The sequence below is a fragment of the Mya arenaria genome, chromosome 4, assembly GCF_026914265.1.
Source record: "Mya arenaria isolate MELC-2E11 chromosome 4, ASM2691426v1".
NCBI lineage: Eukaryota > Metazoa > Mollusca > Bivalvia > Myida > Myidae > Mya > Mya arenaria.
In genome coordinates, this window is record NC_069125.1 from 45832336 (window position 1) to 45855089 (window position 22754).

At 34.2% G+C, this 22754-nt stretch overlaps 2 protein-coding genes and 1 pseudogene across 2 annotated transcripts; all 3 read left to right on the forward strand.

Moving 5' to 3' along the window:
* Positions 1–937: 937 nt before the first annotated feature.
* On the forward strand, positions 938–5757 carry LOC128231864 (transmembrane protein 183-like; the record flags this gene model as incomplete). The annotated part of the gene is given in 4 exon segments (XM_052945106.1): positions 938–1033; positions 1625–1735; positions 2286–2481; positions 4269–5757. Coding segments are annotated over 4 exon segments (1019 nt in total), but the record flags the coding sequence as incomplete, so codon positions are not given.
* Positions 5758–8124: 2367 nt separating this feature from the next.
* LOC128233093 (uncharacterized) lies at positions 8125–18313 on the forward strand. Its single transcript, XM_052946977.1, has 4 exons — positions 8125–8352; positions 13850–14377; positions 14589–14675; positions 14826–18313. The coding sequence occupies exons 1-4, from the start codon at positions 8316–8318 to the stop codon at positions 15302–15304; spliced, it is 1131 nt and encodes a 376-aa protein (XP_052802937.1). The 5' UTR covers positions 8125–8315; the 3' UTR covers positions 15305–18313.
* A 1342-nt stretch (positions 18314–19655) lies between these two features.
* Positions 19656–20949, forward strand: LOC128230857 (transmembrane protein 183-like; annotated as a pseudogene).
* Positions 20950–22754: the final 1805 nt, after the last annotated feature.

The following is a 22754-nucleotide window of genomic DNA, read 5'->3' on the forward strand; positions in this document are numbered from 1 at the left end:
AGTTAATACTGGTTAAACCAAGCTAACTCTGACACGATCTTAAAGACCTGCAAAGTCTATGAAGCCAATTTTATATTGAGCAACACTTTTCTACTGAAGAAATAATTAACATTTTTATGTAGAAAATTATTAGGATTATAAAGAAGTGCACATTTACACATTGATAACCTGCTTGTTAAAATGGACATTAATTTTGATAAAAATATAAATGAAATAAAATTAAACAAACTGTGTCAACACTAACATGACCAAACAGTCATACAAAGGCAAGTTAAACATTGACGCTGATGGTGGATTTAGCAACATTACCAACTAGAAACTAGTTAGAGTGCTTTTATTGTTTACCTTTAGCTAAGTCATATATATATACATATATATATTTATATATATATAAGATTACACAGGAGTTTTGCTAGGAAACCTTATAAGTTTCTATTAAAAAAAACAGTGAATGTTCTAAATGGCAAAAGATTTTTGTCTGAATATCTTTAATCTGATTAATGATTACATCATTGAAATTACTGATTACTGTACGCAACAATATGGCCTTTTTTAAATTGCAGTACTTAAAACTCTCCAGCCATGCCATAATATTGTTTAAGATAACATTTTATATGTAACAAAAAGTTAATGATCTTACCTTTGAAATGATAGCAATTTGTTTAAACATTTAAACAGAGGTTAAAATGATAAATTTACTGATACTGTTATTTTGGTAAAGGTACCAGGGTTTATTGTCGACGGTCTGCTGTAAACCAATTCATTACTGATCACACCAATGGTCTAAATCAAAGACAACATACTTGGAAGTTTGATTTGAACATCTTAAGAAATATTGATTCAAGTTTTATGAAAGTTGATATGGAATAACTTGTTAATACAGGAATACCATACTTCTAATTGGGATAATGCATGTCATACCTGGTATTTATTGCAGATATTACAGTCAATGACTATGCTAATGCAAAGCCAGGACGTTTTTCCGGTCTTCGCCACAAGAAAGGCGCAACCTCTCAGCACTTGGATATAAAAGGTAATTTGAATTGATTGCATTTATTTTCTCACCTAATATATTTATATCAATAGCAAACAAATTTTGAATTCTTGATTTTAAACATTTTGAAATGCAGGTCATGGTACTCTATAAATTGCAATAAGTAATTTTCAGTGTAATTTTGAAACTTTGTTCGAATGCCTTTAAATCCTCATATATTGCAGGTGTGTATATAAAAAATTATACCATGTTATAGAAAGTTTTCTTTGTCGTCGTCTACATCTATACATTCACTCCCATATCGTAACAGGGTAGTTGAAGCTTAACCTTGAAATAAATAGCATTCCTATAATTTACAATGATATTAAATTACACACACTTTCGTTATTGAACATGATCATTGACAGTATAGTATAAAGCGGTTAAGTCACCCACTAAACTTGTGGCAGCACTTTTGTATAATTTCAATCACGAGGTTAGTGGGTGCAGTAACTGTTACTAAAATCTCTGTGTTTTTTCTATTAATGTATATTACCCGATAATATATTTATAAAATTTATGAAATAGATAAAATCTTTTTGTTGAAGATTTTCACTGTAAAAAAAATGTGAAATCCTGCGGCCATTTCAGTGAGCAATATGGTTGAGGTGGGGGAAGATGTGTCGTGGTTTGATCGAGACTTAGATGAGTTTGATGTTACACTGGACTGCGGAGAAGAAGTCCAAGTAGGAGAAGAACAGAGTCCAATACAGGTCTGATCCTGCTTTATCCATAAATTAATATTGTATTATGCATGTTTTTATATCCTGGTCCCTTAGGCCAATATAAATTAATGGCTAGATTTTCCTCCAAATTTATTTTAAATGGGGGCGAGGGACATTTATTTTTATTAGATGACAGTTTCACTGCTGAATATGTGTTCAACTCTTTCTTATTGCATAAGGAACCATATACATGTGTTGAACCAGCGAGATGATTGTAATTTTTTTTTACATTTGAATGTTATACATCAACACCTTAGGTATGATGAAACGCCATTACGGATAGTACCAAACCAATACGCAAATAAAGACCCTACTTCAGCGTTTTTACAAGTCAATAAAAGTACAGGGGACTGTTTTATTTAAATGGACGGTTTCTTGAGAGTTGTAATTGTCATTGAATAACCATTTCATTGATGCCACTTGACATATATGTGCATTACTATTTAGTCCTCAGTATAATTAAGCAGTTAAATGTATTTAAAGGTATACTTTATATTCATAATTTTCAGTTATTTGTTAAATTTCAGGGAGAAAACGTACACCTCGTAAATGCATGCGTTTACAAGAGCATGAGGATCAGCCTGGAGTTGATTACCCTCTTGACCTCTGGTTTCTGCTGTCTCGTTACATCCATCCCGAGTCCGTATCTGTGTTCGCTGTTCTCTGTCGTGGGACCAACATTGCTGTTATCTCTGCTCAGTTCTGGAAACATCTTTATTTGAGGTTTGTTCATTTCATGTGTTAAAAGCTCATCTGTTTTTCAAGATACACACAATTCAAACTTGTACCTATGTTGCCAGAAACAATGTGCAAATGTATAGCAAAGCTCATGACTCTGCCTGTAATAGTTATCTAGTTATGCCCCTAATTCGACAAGCATTTTGCATTCGCAGCAGCACTCTTCTTTTTTAAATGATTGATGCATTACAGTGTATATTGTGAGAGGAATCATTAAATGGACTTGAATTGCTGCGAATTTAAACTGCAAAGGCATTAGCTGGTTTTATTAACCAGGTTTTCACATAGTGAAACCTGGTTATTAGAAAGACGACCGTCTTTGTTTGGGCGGCGGCCAGCCGGTGTCAAACTCACCTATGAAACTGAATAATTTCAGTAAGGGTTGACTTATCTTGACCAAACTTGGTCTGGAGGAAGAGTTTATGGATAACTTTCATGGGATGGTGTTTAGGTTCCTATTAGAGTCAAGGTCAAGGTCACTGTTACTAAATAGTAGAAAAACGGTTGAAGCTGAATAACTTTAGTTAGGGTTGACTTATCTTGACCCAACTTGGTATAAAGGAAGAGTTTATGGATACCTTTCATGGGATTTCGTTTGGGGTTCCTAGGGTCAAGGTCAAGGTCACTGTTTCTAAAATATAGAAAAACAGTTGAAGCTGAATAACTTTAGTCAGGGTTCACATATCTTGACCAAACTTGGTATAAAGGAAGAGTTTATAGAGACTTTTCATGGGATTATATTTGGGGTCCCTAGGGTCAAGGTCACTGATATTAAGTAAAATCAATTATTTTCAACAAAGTTTAAAAATCTATCAAAATCCAAATATTTGTGAACAAGTTCCTTACAAAATCATTTTCATTTTCCAGCACCAGAGTTTAATGATTTACTAAAGTCACCAATGATAACAATAACTAATTGTGCCATGACAAAGTAACATAATCATCTTAATTAATTGATAAACCTTTCCCTTTAATATTTATTTCAACACTTATGTGTATATCCTCTGACCAATTTGGCATGTTCTTATGCATACACACAACACACAACAAATCAAATTAATTGTAATTCTCACAACACAGGCTGAAAATCTTCTGTCAATCATTGCAAACCTGGTTTCGTCGCATTGCGGCATTTCTTGTTGTTTTTTTTAATTTTGGAACAACAAAATCAAAATCTCCATAAACAAATTACAAAAGTAACAAGTACTGGTTAGGGACAACTTTAGCTTTTAGCCCAAACCCAACCAGTAAATCCTGTGTTTAACAATTGCATTATCATTGTGTTTCTTTTTTAAATAAATGAAAGTTAATTTCAAATCAAGCTTCAAAACAGTAAAACTCTTTCATTTCCTTGAAAATAGCAATTTACCTTCAATATTGAAACTGCACCAGGTTACACTGTATTTTCAATGGATTTCAATAAGTATGTTTGGCATGTGCATTCGTTTTTAAAATAAGCGTACATTATAGATCAGGAGCTTGTTCAGTATGATATGAAAATATTTTGTATTTCTCGACTTATTCAAGAAATACCTCTATTTCCGAGCTAAAAGGCTTCCATACCCAGTACATCAATCAGAATTTCTACAAATATCATCTTCATTGATTTATCATTCATTAAAAAAGTTTACATTTAATTTACACTCTTCGTGCTGAAATATTTTGGAAAAAAATTAAAATAATTATATCCTGCTTCGGAAGAATCACAATAATGCATTAATTTTATTGTCCTTGTCTGAATTACTAATTATTCTTGTTTTTGTATTTTCCAGGTATTATATTGATGAGACCAACATTCCAGATGAACTCAGGATGACTTCCATTGAATGTATTCACGGTTTACGTGCCCGTACCATCAAAATGTTGCACTTTGTGTACCCCCCTCTTGTTATGAGGACAAAGACCTCCATGCCCTTTGAAAATGAGCCCCATTGTCTTGTTGGACAGCGCTGCTTATTAACATGGCATAGGAAAATGCGTAATGGCTGGAAGTTTTATTTACGATTTCGAAAAGGGGATGAAGCTGACCTGAGTAGTAACGAGCAGAAGGCTCTTAAATCACCAGGTTTTATGAAATGGCATCAGGACTTGTTTTATAACCCAGATGAGGGTGCGTCAGTTCTAGAGGTTACATGTCAAAATTATTCCCCGTTACCAATGGTGATGGGGCTGATATTGAATCGAGTGTACCTGAACGTAAGCTCTGGCAGCATGCGTTACCATAGATTAAAGCTTGTGATGGACTCCAGCTATAGAGCAACCACTGCAAAGAACCAGGGCAGCATGCAGGAGCTTGTCCTTGACCCAGTCCTAGAAGTCAAGGTCTTTCCCTGGTGGCACCCTGCATTCGCTGACTCACAGTCCATGCTTATGGAAACTGAGGCCTAATGTGAAGAAGAAATACTTTCGTAGCTAAAGGAGTGATATTTTTGTTGTTTTTCAAAGGATAAAAATTTACTCTTAACATTTGTTGGATTACATGTATCTTGAACTTATTTTGTTTAAACTCAAAATAAAACATTGCTCATAGAAATGAAAAATATTTAAAGGTCATTTACATTCTCTTTCATATACATAATCAATAATAAGACATAACTTAAATTTCACTTTTAAAATGGTGCTTTTCATATCAGAGTTATGGAGTATATGTTGTGAAGCTTAGATTTATCATGTTTGTTTCATTCAAACATTTACTGAGTACATTTTTATTGTCGAATAATAATAGGACCATGTTTTAACTTTATTATGTAGACAATATTGTTAAGGAAAACTGTTTTTCCTATGAATCTGTCAGTGATAATTTTATATTATTAATTTTATCCTTATAGTTTATGATTATGTTGCTTAAGAACTGACTGTGTTTAGGCTTTTAGCTAAAGAGTAATGGAAGGGTGCTGCACCATGTCCTTTCTTTGTATTACCATTTTGCCCTCATAGAGACAACATGGGCACACTTGTACCTTCACAGAGTTGAGTGGAGTTGAGTGCTTTAAGATTATCAAAGATTTCTTTAGTTTTGTTTAATACCTATTTCATTATACATGTATATACATACAGAACATGCATAGTTGGCAGTTCAATGATACATAATATTACTTTTAAACACATGTTTTACATGTTCTGTCAAATGTATAATATTGTGTTCTTCCCAGCCCAAAACAGTGTGCCCTTTTCACCCTGTGCAAACTGTTTTAGCTCTGCAGCACCCTGCCCTGTTAAAACCTAGCTTTAACCCTAATGTTGTAAAGTTTGAATAAATAAAAAAAACTGTACTTCACATATTCTTTTCTTTGCTGTAAAAATAGCACATTTGAAGAACGTAAAAGTAGTACAGAGCTCTAAAGGAATGTAAACTAGACAAATATTAAGTGCTGAATATTCAACATCGATTATTAGACAGAAACTTAAGTACATGTATAAATCAATATAGGCAAAAGGTTCACCACTTTTACTACTTTATAAAATGATGGGTTGATTGTTCAGAAGTTTGTGAACAATGTTGTTAACAGCATCGTTGTTGACTTTATAAGGTGAACTATTTTGTAACATGCTCATATATTTAGATTAAACATGTACATCTAAAACAGGTGTCTTAAACCTTGTCAGACATTCTGCAAATCGCAAGAGCGTCCTTTTCAGCTCTTAAAGGCCTATTTTAAGTAATGTTTGGCATGGTGATCCCCTACTGTGCGGATTGTAGGGTTGTACCTAATCTTAGACACCTGAGAAATGCACTGGTGTCACAGTAGGGGCCAATTTCCTGTGTGTTTGTTTATTGCCTCAGGGCCATAAAGGGTTGACTGATTCTATGATAAAACTTGAACTGCACAGCAGGATTCCCAGATCTGATAGACAGCACAAGGCAATAAAGATTAAGATCAATACACAGAAGTTGTGTACTATACACAGTTTTTTTTTTTTGGGGGGGGGGGTCACTTCTAGAAGGCTTAAACTAGTGATGATTTAAAAGTTAATAACGATGACGTTTACATCGCTGTTAACTTTGACAAAGTTCTGCATGATTGGCCCAGTAATTACTTAAAAAGGCTGATAAAAAAGTATCAACTGTATAGTATTAAAGTTTCCATGTTCCGAAAATTTAACTATGGAAATAGAAGAAAAAGAAAAAGGGTCAAGATTTTTTAATGAAATATTATTTACATTAATACAACCTACATTTTCAGCCAATGAAATTGCAGTTAGGCAGTCATTAAGTACTTCTTAATCATTAAGAATTTCAACCTTCCCGGGTGTTTAAAGGTCCGCCTACTGCCACTCATCTGTTTTCAGCCAATGAGATTGTATTCAGAAACTTAAACAATCGTTCAGCAGGGGCAGTTCTATGATTTTGAGGGGGTGTAAATTGGGGCATAACCTATTGACTTTCCCCAGACCCGAAATTTATTTGGTTTAAAGTGTTGGAAGGGTCTTTTTGGGCACTTCCCCAAGGAAATTATTTCTTTTTCTTATGTTAAAATAAACAATAAACTGAAAGTTTGATGATTTGGGGGGAAGAAAAAATTCTTCTACCACGGATTTGTGTTATTTTTATTATTATTTAGAAGCATACTGTATACTTGTATATTTATATAGTATCAAAATGTAAACAGTACAGAGCATAATTTATTAATTGACATCACAGGCAGCAGTTGCGTTGACATGACCCACCCTATGGCCACACACCCCTACTTAAAAAAGACCAAAATTAACATGATCATCTATCACAATACCAAAAATTCCAAGATTTTGTTTTTCCAAAAATAGTTTAAACATATATTCTAATTAGAATATATAAGTATTTTTTGGAAAAAATAATTCTTGGAATTTTTGGTTGATATTTAGGGTTTTCTGATAGATGATAATGTTTTTACTGATTTTCTAATGAGGGGGTGTGGCAAATTAAATTATGTATATATATATATGTAAGTGTGCAATTTTGATTATTTCAAATGTTATTTTATTTCTCATTGATATATCTGTTGTTTGTCAATTAAATATAATTGTCATGTCAAAAGTATCAAAGAAAATTAAACAAGTGACACCACAAATAACTTCACACGTCTTAATTATTTTAAACCTGCCTGACTGATCAAATTAAGTTGTTTCGCACCTTGATTAGCAACTCATTAAGTAATCTACTAATGAAACCAAAAGCCTTAATACTCTTATCAGATTTTTTTTTCAAATATATATATATATATGTAAATTAATTCAGTCTTCCTTCATTCCATTACTGTTTTTCATGTAAAAACAACTTCAAATATAAATTAAATATAGGGTACGAAGTGACTATATGTAGGGTACGAAACAACTATCCAAAGGGTACGAAATAACCAAAAATCGGCGGGTACGAAATGGTCAGGGTACGAAATGACTAGTTCCAGGGGCCATAGGGTTGGCTTGTGATTGACATAGTAATTTCATCCTTGATTAATCTGCGATTTATTATGGAATAATCCGTTTTTTGTTGAAGGTTGCAAGAAAAATTAAGTTTCGAAATGTTGACCTTGACAGGAGTTGTTTGTTATCACTACCACTGCCACTGTGTAGGCGGATTGCTGATCACGCGTTTCTATATTTAGCCCAAGGTAATTCCCATTTGAACTAGCACAGTATAGTATTGGGAAACGAAAGTAGACTTGTTTATTTGCAAAACGGCCAAAAATCCTGTGACTAAACATCGCGTCATTCATTTATCTGCTTAAAAGGTGCCACTGATTAACTGCCAAACCATAATTGCATTTACGAGGGAGAATACTGTTTAATATTAACAAGAATAAATGTGAGGAACCCACCACACTGGGAACCCTAGAGGCTAGATGAAAAGGGTTGGCGACGGGATTCCTCCCATTACAGGTCACTATTTTCATATTGAATAAATGTTAAAAGTAACTTATGATTACAAGTTAAAGGTAGAGCAATGGTAAAATGAACTTTTCGTCACATAATCAATATAGTTATAAAGTAAACCTTGGAGTAAAACTGGGCCGGGTGTGGGGCTCGAACCAACGACTGACGGAACACTTACTAGCACAGCGCTCTAACCAACTGAGCTAACCGGGCGACTGGTTCTAACCCACACACACTACAGTTATACTTGTATACAGTACTGTTTCTTTAAAATATCTGCTTAATGTCATTATGATAATATACATGTGATTAAGAACCACTAATATAAACTTTCCTGGTAAAAGATTTCCCCCGGATGATTGCCCCCCCAGACATTAGCCCCTAGGACCATAGCCCTCCCGGATGATAGCCCCCCGTCTTAGTGAAAAAACGGACGATATCCCCCCAATATTAAAATGCATATTATAACCAGTTTATTTAAGCAAATTTGCAAAACAATGATTTTTATTATAAAATGAAACAACCCAAAGGCATAAATCAATGAAAAAAAAATCATGAATAGTGAAAAATAAACGGAAAAAGCATGTGATTTTACAATGAAACATTTATTATTTTAAAAGTTAATTGTTTTCTCTGTTATTTGTTGACTAAGCACTTATTTAATAATCTTATTTATTTAATAATATGCAAATTTAAAAGAGTGTATATATGTAAAGTCATTTATATATATGCAGGGGGGCTATTGTCTGGGGGGCTATTGTCTGGGAGGGCTATCATCCGGGGGGGATATGGTCCTAGGGGCTAATGTGGGGGGGGGGGGGCTATCATCCTACAACGACTGACGGAACACTTACTAGCACAGCGCTCTAACCAACTGAGCTAACCGGGCGACTGGTTCTAACCCACACACACTACAGTTATACTTGTATACAGTACTGTTTCTTTAAAATATCTGCTTAATGTCATTATGATAATATACATGTGATTAAGAACCACTAATATAAACTTTCCTGGTAAAAGATTTCCCCCGGATGATTGCCCCCCCAGACATTAGCCCCTAGGACCATAGCCCTCCCGGATGATAGCCCCCCGTCTTAGTGAAAAAACGGACGATACCCCCCCAATATTAAAATGCATATTATAACCAGTTTATTTAAGCAAATTTGCAAAACAATGATTTTTATTATAAAATGAAACAACCCAAAGGCATAAATCAATGAAAAAAAAATCATGAATAGTGAAAAATAAACGGAAAAAGCATGTGATTTTACAATGAAACATTTATTATTTTAAAAGTTAATTGTTTTCTCTGTTATTTGTTGACTAAGCACTTATTTAATAATCTTATTTATTTAATAATATGCAAATTTAAAAGAGTGTATATATGTAAAGTCATTTATATATATGCAGGGGGGCTATTGTCTGGGGGGGCTATTGTCTGGGAGGGCTATCATCCGGGGGGGATATGGTCCTAGGGGCTAATGTCGGGGGGGGGGGGGGGGCTATCATCCTACACTTGGAAATATCGGATATATGAGGGATGGAAACAATTTTCGGTTGATATTTGTTCTCAAAAAATTTATCTTAGTTATAGTAGCATCTAAATCAAAAATCTTACAACATGATTTGACTACAACTGATTCTGCCTTGCATTAATGTTATACTTGTAATGCATGTGTATTTGCAGTTGGTCAATGCGCTCTACGCCCATTTAACTCGGCCAGGGTTAAGAAGATACAAACTAATAATAAAATAGTCCGATTTTGACCAATGTGCTGTACCCTTTTGGACAAGTTCCCTGTTACATTCCTTAATATTTTAGGTTAAGTGTGTCAATTCAGATTTACCCACCTTAAAGGGTATAGCTACATGAGTACATGTACATTTGAAACTGTTTAACGCTGTAGCTACTTATGTAGGACATGTTCTGATATTTAATGTTTAGCTAAAGTAATATTATATTCCCGCCTGTAGATATTAACTATATACTATTATACTGCACACATTTGTCTTGCTGTGTTCTTGATGTACATTTGTGTACAAAATTTAGTTGGATTTCATCTTCTATAAACACCAGACATTTAAACATGACATTCTAGTGCTGTAGGTAACGTGAGGGCGATATTTTATTTTCGGTATTTTCTTTGCTTTTCATATTATCAATATAGTTCATAACAACTGTCAAGTATCATACATGCCATATTTTTTGGAGACCATTCCATGAGATTTGGTCAAAAGGCTTAAAATTTAGGGGGATTTGGAAAGTATTCAGGGGGATTTTATATCGAAAGTCTAAGTTCACGAAATATCAATTTTTTGTATTTTATTCACATAATTATATAAAAATATTCATTCAAAATTGCAATGACAACTGAACTAACATCAATTCATAATATATATGCATATAACACTTCAATGTATATTATATAAAAGGTTAAATATAAAAAAAGTAAATTTTTACAAAAAGCACTACTAAAAAAATGAATTTTTAGGCACTTCACAGAACTAAGTAAGCACTACTAAAAAAAATCATTTTTAGGCACTTCACAGCACAAGGTCCACATGACAATCAGGATAGCAAACACATGCACAATTAATTGCATGAATTGGTTGATTTATATAGCATGTCCTTGGAAGGAACAAATGAGCTGCAAATGTTAAGTTCATTAAACTTTACACTCAGCAGATTGTGTATTGTTTCTGAAGTCAATCTTGACCTTGAGTCTCTGAATTTTTCTCAATATGCTTAAACAACGCTCAGCGTTTCAGTTTCATGGTGACTGTACTGATATGAATTTAGAATAATCCATCATTATCAGAAACAGTACAGTATACCGTAACATTTTCACACGTCGGAAAATTGTCCAATAGTTGCGTGACACGGCGTGTTAACATCTTCATTTGTAATTTAATGTCAACAACCTTACAGGGTTAAAAACAAACAAGCAATTAGTGACACCTATACAAATTTATTGCGACCTTTCGATCGTATAACGCAGAGATCAAAGGCGCTATTATGGCACACTGTGTAACAACCAAAACATGTACCCTACTGATTGACAGTTTGTGCAAGGCTGTATACACACCATCAATCGATAATCCAGATGTAAAATACAGCGCATCAAATTCCTTACCGTAAACACGCAGATCAAATCTCGGGTAATAAAACCAGTGACAACACGCTTGTAAGCGGAGATTTAAAAAAAAAAAATCATTTTTTTTTTTTTGGAAATTCCGGGGGATTTGCATCTCCCGCCGGGAGACCGGGGGATGGACCGGAATTCCGGGGAATTTTTTCCCCCTCCGGGGGATATGGCATGTATGAAGTATTCAAAACATATCTTCCATATCTTTAACCGCTTTTTATTTAACCATGTCCGTTGTCTTCATCCGTTTATATTACTTATTGCATTCAACTAAGGCATTTTGTAAGATGGTAACATGCATGTACTGAACTTTGAGTTTTAAATGATGGAGAAAAAAACTGATGAGTTTCCAACTCACAACCCTTATATCCTATGATTAGAATTCCAGCCGGATACAGACTATTTTTAAACATTTACAAGCTTGTCTTTTTTATCTGTATATAACACCTATTAGAATATGAATACTGAAAAGTGCATTTTAGAATTTAAAAAATAACTCACGAAAACATTTTCACTCGTACTTGTAGCTCCATGTTTTTGAAGATAAGTTTTGCACTCAAAATCGGATTTAGTTATTATTTAGCACTAAATTTTGAGTACAAAACAATGAATCACACCCAAATAATTATTTTATTCGACGCTGTGAAACTGATGTTGTTTACTGAAGACTATAATCCATTGACTACGACACTGATTTTCGCTTAAAACGTGTATTTTACATTACGGAAACTGAAAGTAAACTGGAAATTAATACCGGAAATAAATACAACGGTGCGTCTTGCAAAATGTTCCAAACAAATATCAGCTGTTTTGCGGTTACCCGGACCTGATTTTGTTCAGACACGAAAGCTTGCTCGCGAAGAATGTATAGCATGGAACAATCTTCAATAAAAATGCGAACTCGATTTTGCAGGCTTTAATTCTTGGTAAAAGGAATTCAGAAAATAGGGGAAATTCAGAAGTAAACAAAAAATCATTATAACCAAATATTTGTAATAATCATATACACCTATATAATCTGTACAGTAGAAGTTATGTATTTTTCGAACCTGTATTATTTACATTATTAATAACATTACATGTCATGGCACTTATATTATATACTAAATCACTGAGAAGTGGATTGAAAGAGAATATATAAGTGCGGGTGCAACCCCCCCCCCCCCCCAAAAAAAAAAATAATAAAAACAACAACAACAACAAAATAACAGCTGCAGCAAATCCGACGAACAAATGATCGATTTGTTATGGCCTTAAGTTAATCTTAGGGTCACATCCATTATTGACTTACTCCACTTTATTGGTCAGGTATTAATAACAAATAATCCGATAAGCTGCATCGTTCTTAGATCCGATTAAGACCAACATTGGATACCAGCCCTGGCCAGATTTGATATACTGAAACACAATGATAAATTAAACTACATGTTTAATGTAATATGTTTTTTCTGAGTTTTATTTAGATAAAAAATGTAGTTTAATTGAATGCATGGCAATATTGTTTACAATCATCGGATAAATTTATGTTTAAGTACACATATCTGGGTTTGAAAATAAATCAATGTATTCAGACTCAAGTAATACATACATACGAATGTGTCTGTCTTGTTGACTTTAGATTAAATTTTGCGTGGCTATTTCTCGGTGGGTCAGCACGCCTGGGAACTGTTGCACCCCTTGTACCGCGACATTAGACAATTTGACCCACGGTGGTTTGAGGATAGATAAGCACTTCGATAATATGCACTAAATTCATATTTTATTAATCCTGACAGTGATCATATTTTTGGATTGTCTCCGCCGGTGACTTCCAGATTTTCCGACTTCGGGAAAATACAAAAGCATGCCAAAATACCTGACTTAATGATATATACACTGTATGTGCACTTTTTTTACTTTTGAATGCTACACTGTGTATTGGAGCTGGCCTTATATAGATCTTGTTTTGGGATTGGGGGTTATTCAAGAAAAAATATTGCCATTTTCTTCATTCAAGAAGACTGCAGATGTGTAAACCAAAGTGTGGAACTATTATGACTTTTTTGGGAAATGAACACTTTCTCTAGGGGACTTATTTAAATTATATGTTTTGTCAATGGTTATGCATATCTATTTCTGATTAATGTCTTAGGGTATATACTGATCACTTGACAGTTTTCGAAGAGTGCCATCAAGCCCCTAAATCGCTCAACTATCCTCCCGTGAACCAATGTGATTCAAATAGCTTTATTGTCCTGACTTTAAGACGAATCCGATCATCATCGAAACTTTGAAATTAAAAATAAAGAGCAATAAACTTTAACCTTATTGTTTCCATGCAAATTTATTATTTTAAACATACACTCTTACAATTTCAGGTAGAAAAAGAATGGCAATGGAAGAACAAAGCCATATATCAAATCCAAATGCCGGGGCTGCAATCTTCTTTTGCAATTATGGCACCGATGATAATACATGTAGCAATAACTTTAAGTTCCGGGAAAACTGTGCAAAAGACCTGGATAATGTGCAGTCTGTGTTTATCAAAAGTCTGAGATTTGATTGGTTGAACGAAGACAAACTTAACCGTAACTTGTTCATAAACGATTGGGATCATACAAAGAATACTGCAAGTGGGAAAAGGGAGAACTGCGGGAAATGTTTGAAATGCCTTATTATCAATAAAGACTTTTCAAATTATAAGTACTTGGTATTAGCCATAAGCTCCCACGGATTGTCCAGAAAAGGTGAACAGTATGTGCATTTTCTTAGCTCAACGGAACCCACGATGTTGTCGTTGTCCGAGGTTCTAGCAACTCTTAGTGACACACAGTGTCCTACCTTGAAAGGGAAACCACGTATCGTCATCGTTCAGGCATGCAGAACGGACAGCGAATTCCCGACTTGTAAGTTTCCCAATTCTCGTTTTCCGTTAAATACTTTTCAACCGGTCTAATGTTTAAAACATCAGTGACAGTATTGAATTCATTCATTCAAGTCTTTATGTTTATATCTAGCTGGGACCAATAACAAATTCAATCCTACTCCCAGTACTGAAGTTTTGCCTAAGTTTCATTGTTCGATCATCGCCCTAAAAGTCAGTGATCTTCATTTCAGTTGCCGAAGATCGAGGTGTCGTTTTTTATACAGAACAACATAAGGGGGAAAAATGTGCTATCGGAGATGTATTTCAACGATTCGAACGTAAGTTTCCACACGTTTCCCCTTAAATGATTTTTTTATATTACACGAAATATTTGTTACCACTCGATGTCATATAATCTTATAAAAATAATAAATTCAGTAGTAAATCAGTATATATACCAAACCTTTCTTTTGATATCTGATGTACAGATTTAACAATTCGACCTGTTGATGAGAGCAATGCTGGCCTAATGGAAGACGCTGCAACTCCCACAACACGGCAAGGCAATGCTGAGCCAATAACCGTATTAGTTCCAGCCGACGAAACAGATGAGACAAAAATGAAGGTTCCCAAGAACTTTCTCGTTATCTACCCGACGGCACCTTATCGCAATTCCAAAAGAAACGAAAATGAAGGGTCATGGTTTGAATTTCACCTAAAGGAAGTTGTTGATGAATATAAACATCCCACAGAGCTCGATTTCTTGCAAATTCTTACCGAAACCAGTCGAAGAGTATCGAAGCGTGAAACTGTTGTTTATAAAAGAAACTCAACGGGGGATATCCAATATGAAACAGATACTGGGTGTCCATTGAGGGATGAGCACAAATCCGGAATGAAAAACGTCGTGTGGGTTGAGCATAGACTCACTCAGCCTTTGGTCTTTAGAACAGCCAGCGGGAACTAGACTTATTTGAGATTCTAGTACTCACTTTATGGCTAATTACACTAAAACACGGTTTTGGAACTGGTCGCCTCCCTATGCCAATGATTGCACGTTGGAACAGGAAATATTGTGGTTATTTAGGAGTAGTGATGCGCATGATATTGTATGTATCATGTACATGTGCATTCAACGTCGCATTTTTCCACTCAAGTTGTCCTCATTGTTAATCAAAAGGATTTTTAGTACGCAATATAAGTGCATTGGTGTTAAAATGGTGTTTTATGACGATTTGATGCAATTGTATTGTGAGCAATTGGTTATTTCACACACAAGGATATGAAGAAGATCTCCCTACTCAATGATTGGTTTGAAGCAGATTAGACATAAGCATATCAATATGTGTTGAACATAAGGTGGACATAATGTGCGCATTATTTATTTAGGCACAGACTGATCATACGAAGTCATTATGGTTATGCAAGTGTTTGGCACGAAAGTAACATTATTAGATCGCACAGACTAGATATCAGAAATAGCATTGTCTGTCGGTCACATGTTCGACATAAGAAAAGCTACATGGTCCAAATCTATCATATATTTATATATACATATCGTCGTGACTGAATATAGTCTAACCCAGTCTCTGGTATTTAGGGTGGTTAGTGAAAACTAGATAGGCAATGTAAATACACTGTTTAAAACGCTTATGATTAATATTTATTTCATGCATACCGGTGAAAGAGTGAAAAATATTAGTGAATGATAACTTGATCATTTCACTCTGGCTCGAGTGAAATGATAACCCTTGCTCATTCCACTCTGTACAGACAACTCGGGACTATTTTTTCCATCTTTTAGAAGATTTGCTTCCCTTGACTTTGAAAAAATACATGTATGTCACAAGTACATGTTTGTTGTCGTCTGTAGTGCAGTAATATATACACATTGACAGAATCGTATTGAATTGTCACAATCAAATTATGCAATAGTTTTAATAAAACAAACATTTTTTTGCGATTGATTATAACTATTAAAAAAGAACAAGCTTACCAATTTATGTATGAACTATTTCATGGAAAATACTGTTACAATTGGTAGGTATCGGTTGAATATTTACTTGGCCACATGTTCTAGTAATAGAGTTGATAGACCATTTCTTCCTACAAACTCTAACCGCGTACATGTATGCACAAGCATTTTGAATTTGACCAATTTCCAGTTTCCGTTCATCAGTTCAGCAATACATTTTTCTTTTTAAAATTTTTCAAAGTTTGCGCTGCATCCCTCTCAAAAGCATCTTCGGGCACATCCTCGACATTTCCTCTGGGGTCTTCATAAACACACGGGAACGTGACATTCAACTTTAATAGATATGAAACTAATTCTTCGCTGTCTCAACAACAAAACATCCTTCGGCTGCACTGAGCATGAATTCACCCGAAAAAACCCCGTAAGATCCAGAGTCTGAGAGCGACAGTGACTAGATATACACTAAGAAAAACACTAAACACAGACTTCCGTTGCTTTTACGAATACACACTTGTATAAGTCCATCATTGTTAATTTAAATCTGTTGAAATTGTTTTTGAATGTACAAAAATGCCACATGCTCAAGTTTCATTGAATTGTATTTCTACGCGATACATTTTTTTATTTACGAAATGCTTTTGTTTAAATACTTGTTTTTTGTCTCATTAAATGTTAAACATGATAGGTTTCGTTGATGGAACTAGGGTTTAATCTAAAAATAAATTCAATTCCAACAACCATTTTCATAAAGTGTGGAACTTTTTTTTAGTGGAAGGACTGCTTGCGCGAAGAGGAGGTAACTTTGACATAGCGATTATGCCGCAGTTACTTCCCTTCGCAAAGAGGCCACAGAAATTCACTCTAGCGGGGAAAAACACGATATATGCATGAAATAAATTTTTTTTTGCTGAATTCAACAAATATCCTCTATATATATTTGATTTTTATATTATGCATTATTTGTCCTTAAGGTGTGGTATGACTGTTGACCACGAATAACATCATATTTAGCATTGGATAGTCAGCGTCTTAAATGAGGTTTTAGTTGGTTTCAGAAAGTTCAACTATGCAGACTTAAGTTTTGGTTTGATATGGGGTCTTGTTAATTTCCTCTTTATACAAACTACTAGAATCACTGAATTTTGTATTTGTATTTCAATCGCTATTTTGGCGAAGTCATTTTTAGGACACATATTATTTTTTATGTCCTATGTACATGTGCATTGCTGGGTCTATTTAATAGTCATTTTGTCGTCCTTGACTATTGAGCGAAATGAAATTATACCTGTAAAATTGGGGATGAAATAGACAGTGTGATGTAGATTGAACTCATTCAGGCTTTGCTCTTTAGGACGGCCAGTGGAAATAAGATTTCAACACTTTGTTGAACATGTTTTAAACGGACCACTTACTGTTTTAATATACAACAGTTGAAATACCCCCTTTGTGATACGCCGTTGCCGTTCTTATTTATAGCAAACATTTATTAAATTTTAGATATTCAGTCAATTCAGATGAAATTGTAAATTTTAATGTCTCTATTTTTGAATATTTATAGTTTTACTTATAAAGGCAAGTTTGTTTGAATGTTATATATGCTTGCTGGACAAATTGATGTATTTTTGAATATGTGAAAAAATAAACGTGTTTGCTAATAATTGATCGTATATTAAGTAATTGTTGTATACAAAGTTAACGACATACTGGTCTTTCGCCATTTTCACAGTACTTTAGCAGCTGTTTCACAATCAAATTTATGTACACGATTCTATTTTTGATAGCCTAGATTGATTTTAATTTGACACGTCAGGTTTATCAGTTTATGGCAAAATGACCAACATTCTGCGTTTATTGTTTTGTGAATCATTTCATGCATGTAATACATTCACTCTGGAAAATTATTAACAATCAGTGTATTGCATTTCTTGATATCATTTTTGTATGAGAAAACTTATATATTCTGGTATTGCAATGTCCATAAAAAATAAATACTAACGAATAGTATGTGTTTTATGACTTTTGTTATATCGTCTATCCACACCTAGAATATCAAAAGAGGTTTATGAAAATAATGGGAGAAATTTCGGTTTTGCATAAGCATTGCGCGACTCTATCATGAGCGTAAATATTTCAATATTTTAGTCAGGCTCCTAGAGGTTCTTCAAAGATTAAAAAACGTTTTTATTATGAATTGGTTGATAGTATTAAATATAAAATGATGCGTAACAGCACTACAACTGTTATGTTTAAACAAGATGGATACATTACAACTACTAGTATATACTGTGTCTACACATTTTTATTTTGAACAACAGATAATTTCAGGGCTACATTCAAATCAAAATCATGGTTTTTATATTATAATTTATCATAAAGAGTTTATTTATTAAACAAAAAAGAAACTTAATTATACCCCCGACAAATGAAGTTTGAAGGGGGTATATATATTGGAATCACTTTGAGGTCGGTCGGTCGGTCCGTCGGTTGATCGGTTTGTCGGTCGGTCCGTTGCAATTTACCTTGTCCGTAGCATAACTTAAATACTACTGGATGGAATTGGATTAAACGTCATACAATGGTAGAGCATAATGAGAGGAAGTGCAGTGTACAATAACCATAACTCTATTCTTGCTTATTACTAGGTTAATGCCCTTTGTTACTTTTTTTGTCCAGAACTTTATACAATGGTAAAGCACAATGAGAGGAAGTGCAGTGTTTAAAAACCATAACTCTACTTTAGCTAATTACTGAGTTATTGCCCTTTGTTACTTTTTTCTTGTCCGGGGCATATCTTAAAAACTATTGGATGGAATTTAATAAAACTTCATACAGTGATAGATCATAATGAGGGGAGTGCAGTGTACAGGAACCGCAATTATATTTCAGCTAATTACAGAGTTCTTGCCCTTTGTTACTTTTTCTTGTCCGGAGCATAACTTGAAAAAACTATTGGTGGTTGGATAATTTAATAAAACTTCATACAGTGATAGATCATAATGAGAGGGAGTGCAGTGTCAGTGTGTGTATACCACGTGATAAATTACGTCATATATGCTACGTCGGAAGGCAACATTTTGCTTAAAATGAAGACTTAAATCAATGATAACTTTTCTTGTACAACACCATTTTAAATGTAACATAGGGCAGTCTATGCCTCTTAAAGAGCCCCGCATTTGTATTATTACCGAAATTTGATAAAGTCATTAGTTTCATCAAACACTTCGACAAACCTGTTTCCGAAATCATGTTTTGACAGTGCTCCGTCAGACGACCGTATTGTGAAAAGGTTTGTCGAAGTGTTTAAAGAAACTAAACTCTCAATCAAATTCTTGTAAAAGACCGAATGCGGGGCCCTGTGAGCGGCGTAGACTGCGCTATGTTTCATTTAAAATGGTGAAGAAATAGTGAAGTTATCTTTGTTTAAAGTCTTTTTTTCACATCAAAATACTGCCTTCTGACGTAGCATTTATGACGCAATTTATCACGTGGTATACACATACTGAGTGTACAGGAACCGCAATTCTATTTCAGCTAATTACAGAGTTCCTGCCCTTTGTTACTTTTTCTTGTCTGGAGCATAACTTGAAAACTATTGGATGGAATTTAATAAAACTTCATACAGTGATAGATCATAATGAGAGGGAGTGCAGTGTACAGGAACCGCATTTCTATTTCAGCTAATTACAGAGTTATTGCCCTTTGTTACTTTTTCTTGTCCGGAGCATAACTTGAAACTATTGGATAAAATTTAATAAAACTTCATACAGTGATAGATCATAATGAAAGGAAGTGCAGTGTACAGGAACGGCAATTCTTTTTCAGCAATCGGGCAGTGGTTAATGTCGAGCCCTGTCATGCATTAAAAAGTTTTTAATGACATACATTTAATATTTTCTTTGTGTTGAAATAGTTTTGAAAAAAAATAAAAATTATATCCTGCTTCGGAAGAATCACAATAATTCATTTATTTTCCTTGTCTGAATCACTTATTATTCTTGTTTTTGTATTTATTGTATATATATTGATGAGACCAACATTTCAGATGAACTCAGGATGACTTCCATTGAGTGTATTCACGGTTTACGTGCCCGTACCATCAAAATGTTGCACTTTGTGTATCCCCCTCTTGTTATGAGGACAAAGACCTCCATGCCCTTTGAAAATGAGCCCCATTGGCTTGTTGGACAGCGCTGCTTATTAACATGGCATAGGAAAATGCGTAATGACTGGAAGTTTTATTTACGATTTCGAAAAGGGGAAGAAGTGGACCTGAATAGTAACGAGCAGAAGGCTCTTTAATCACCAGGTTTTATGAAATGGCATCAGGACTGGTTTTATAACCCAGATGAGGGTGCGTCAGTTTTAGAGGTCACATGTCAAAATAATTCTCCGTTACCAATGGTGATGGGGCTGATAATGAATCGATCGAGTGTACCTGAACGTTAGCTCTGGCAGCATGCTTTACCACAGATTAAAGCTTGTGATGGACTCCAGCTAAATGGCGATCTGTGACTGCCAAAAAACACGGCAGCATGCAGGAGCTTTTCCTTGACACAGTCCTAGAGGTCAAGGTCTTTCCCTTGTGTCACCCTGCATTCGCTGACTCACAGTCCATGCTCATGGAAACTGAGGCCTAATGTGAAGAAGAAATACTTGCATAGCTAAAGGAGTGATAATTTTGTTGTCTTTTCAAATGATAATTTATTTTGTTTAATCTCAAAATAAAACATTGCTCATAAAAATGAAAAATATTTAAAGGTCATTTACATTCTCTTTCATATACATAATCAATAAATAGACATAACTGAAAATTCACTTTAAAAATGGTGCTTTTCATATCAGAGTTATGAACAATATTTGTGAAGCTTAGATATATCATGTTTGTTTCATTCAAACATTTAGTGAGCACATTTTTATTGTCGAATTATAATTGGACCATGTTTTAACTTTATTATGTAGACAATGTTGTTAAGGAAAACTATTTTTCCTATGAATCTGTCAGTGATAATTTTATATTATTAATTTTACCCTTATAGTTTATGATTATGTTGCTTAAGAACTGACTGTGTTTAGGCTTTTAGCTAAAGAGTAATGGAAGGGTGCTGCACCATGTCCTTTCTTTGTATTAACATTTTGCCCTTTTTAACACAAGCATGGGCACCCTTGTACCTTCACAGAGTTGAGTGCTTTAAGATTATCATAGATTTCTTTAGTTTTGTTTAATACCTATTTCATTTTACATGTAATATACATACAGAACATGCATAGCTGTCAGTTCAATGATACATAATATTACTTTTAAACACATGTTTTACATGTTCTGTCAAATGTACGATATTTGAGTTCTACACAGCCCAAAACAGTGTGCCCTTTCACCCTGGGCATACTGTTCTTATTCTGCAGCACCCTGCCCCGTTTAAAACTTGGCTTTAACCCTAATGTTGTAAATGTTTGAAAAATAAATAAAACTACTTCACGTATTCTTTTCGTTGCTGTAAAAAACACATTTGAAGGAACACCTTCATTTTGCAAAGAAACTTAAATATTTACAATAATTATGAGTCAAAATGTTCACCACTGTAACTACATGTACTTTATAAAACAATAGGCTGATTGTCCAGAACTTTGTTAAAGTGAATAATGTTGTTAACAGCATTGTTATATTAACTTTGAAAGGGGCTCTTCTGATAAAACATGCTCACTTGAAACAGCTGTCTCAAAATTTGTTAGAAATTCTGCAAATCACTCGTGTATTAATTTCATTTCTTAGAGGAGTAATGATTTAAAGTTTACAACGATGACATTCACATCGTTGTTAATTTTGACAAAGTTCTGCACACTCGGGTCAGTATTTTATAAGAGAACCACTCAAAAAGGCTGATAAAAAAGGCCTAATTTAATAGAAGAAAAATGAAATGAAATGTTACATCCATTCAGAATACAACATATATTTTCGCCCAATGAAATCGCAGATAGTCAGTCATTAAGTACTACTTAATCATTAAGAATTTCAACCTTCACAAGGGTTGAAAGGTCCATCTACTGCCACTCACAATACAAATCTCTGCCTCAGATTTTGGGTTGTCAATGTTTCAGCCGAAAAGGTTGTATTCTAAGTAAAAACACCTGAAGTAATACCTTATTTATTAAGAATAAGTGTTTGTTTTCTGCAATTACCCTTCCCATTGATAATCAAGAAGATTTTACTTCATGTCATCTATTTATTGCATTATTATCAGCTTAATCAATTATAGCCGTAACTTATTTGGTTTAACGTTCTGAAATGGGCTAAGAGGGCAACCCCCCAAGAAAAAATGAACAAGTTCTAGTAGGAAATGCTGCATTTTATTTTTTTCTCTTCCTATAGTTAGAAAAAGTAAACAAAGATAAAGAAAACGTTGACCCCTCCCCCCCCCCAAAAAAAAATAAAAAAAATAAAAAA

Bases quoted from the DNA above. Each gene is read 5' to 3' on its own strand.
- LOC128233093 (XM_052946977.1), top strand. From the start codon at position 8,316: ATGAAAAGGGTTGGCGACGGGATTCCTCCCATTACAG. The intron at 8,353-13,849 runs GTCACTATTTTC...TTACAATTTCAG, and splicing joins CGGGATTCCTCCCATTACAG to GTAGAAAAAGAATGGCAATG. The intron at 14,378-14,588 runs GTAAGTTTCCCA...TCTTCATTTCAG, and splicing joins GGACAGCGAATTCCCGACTT to TTGCCGAAGATCGAGGTGTC.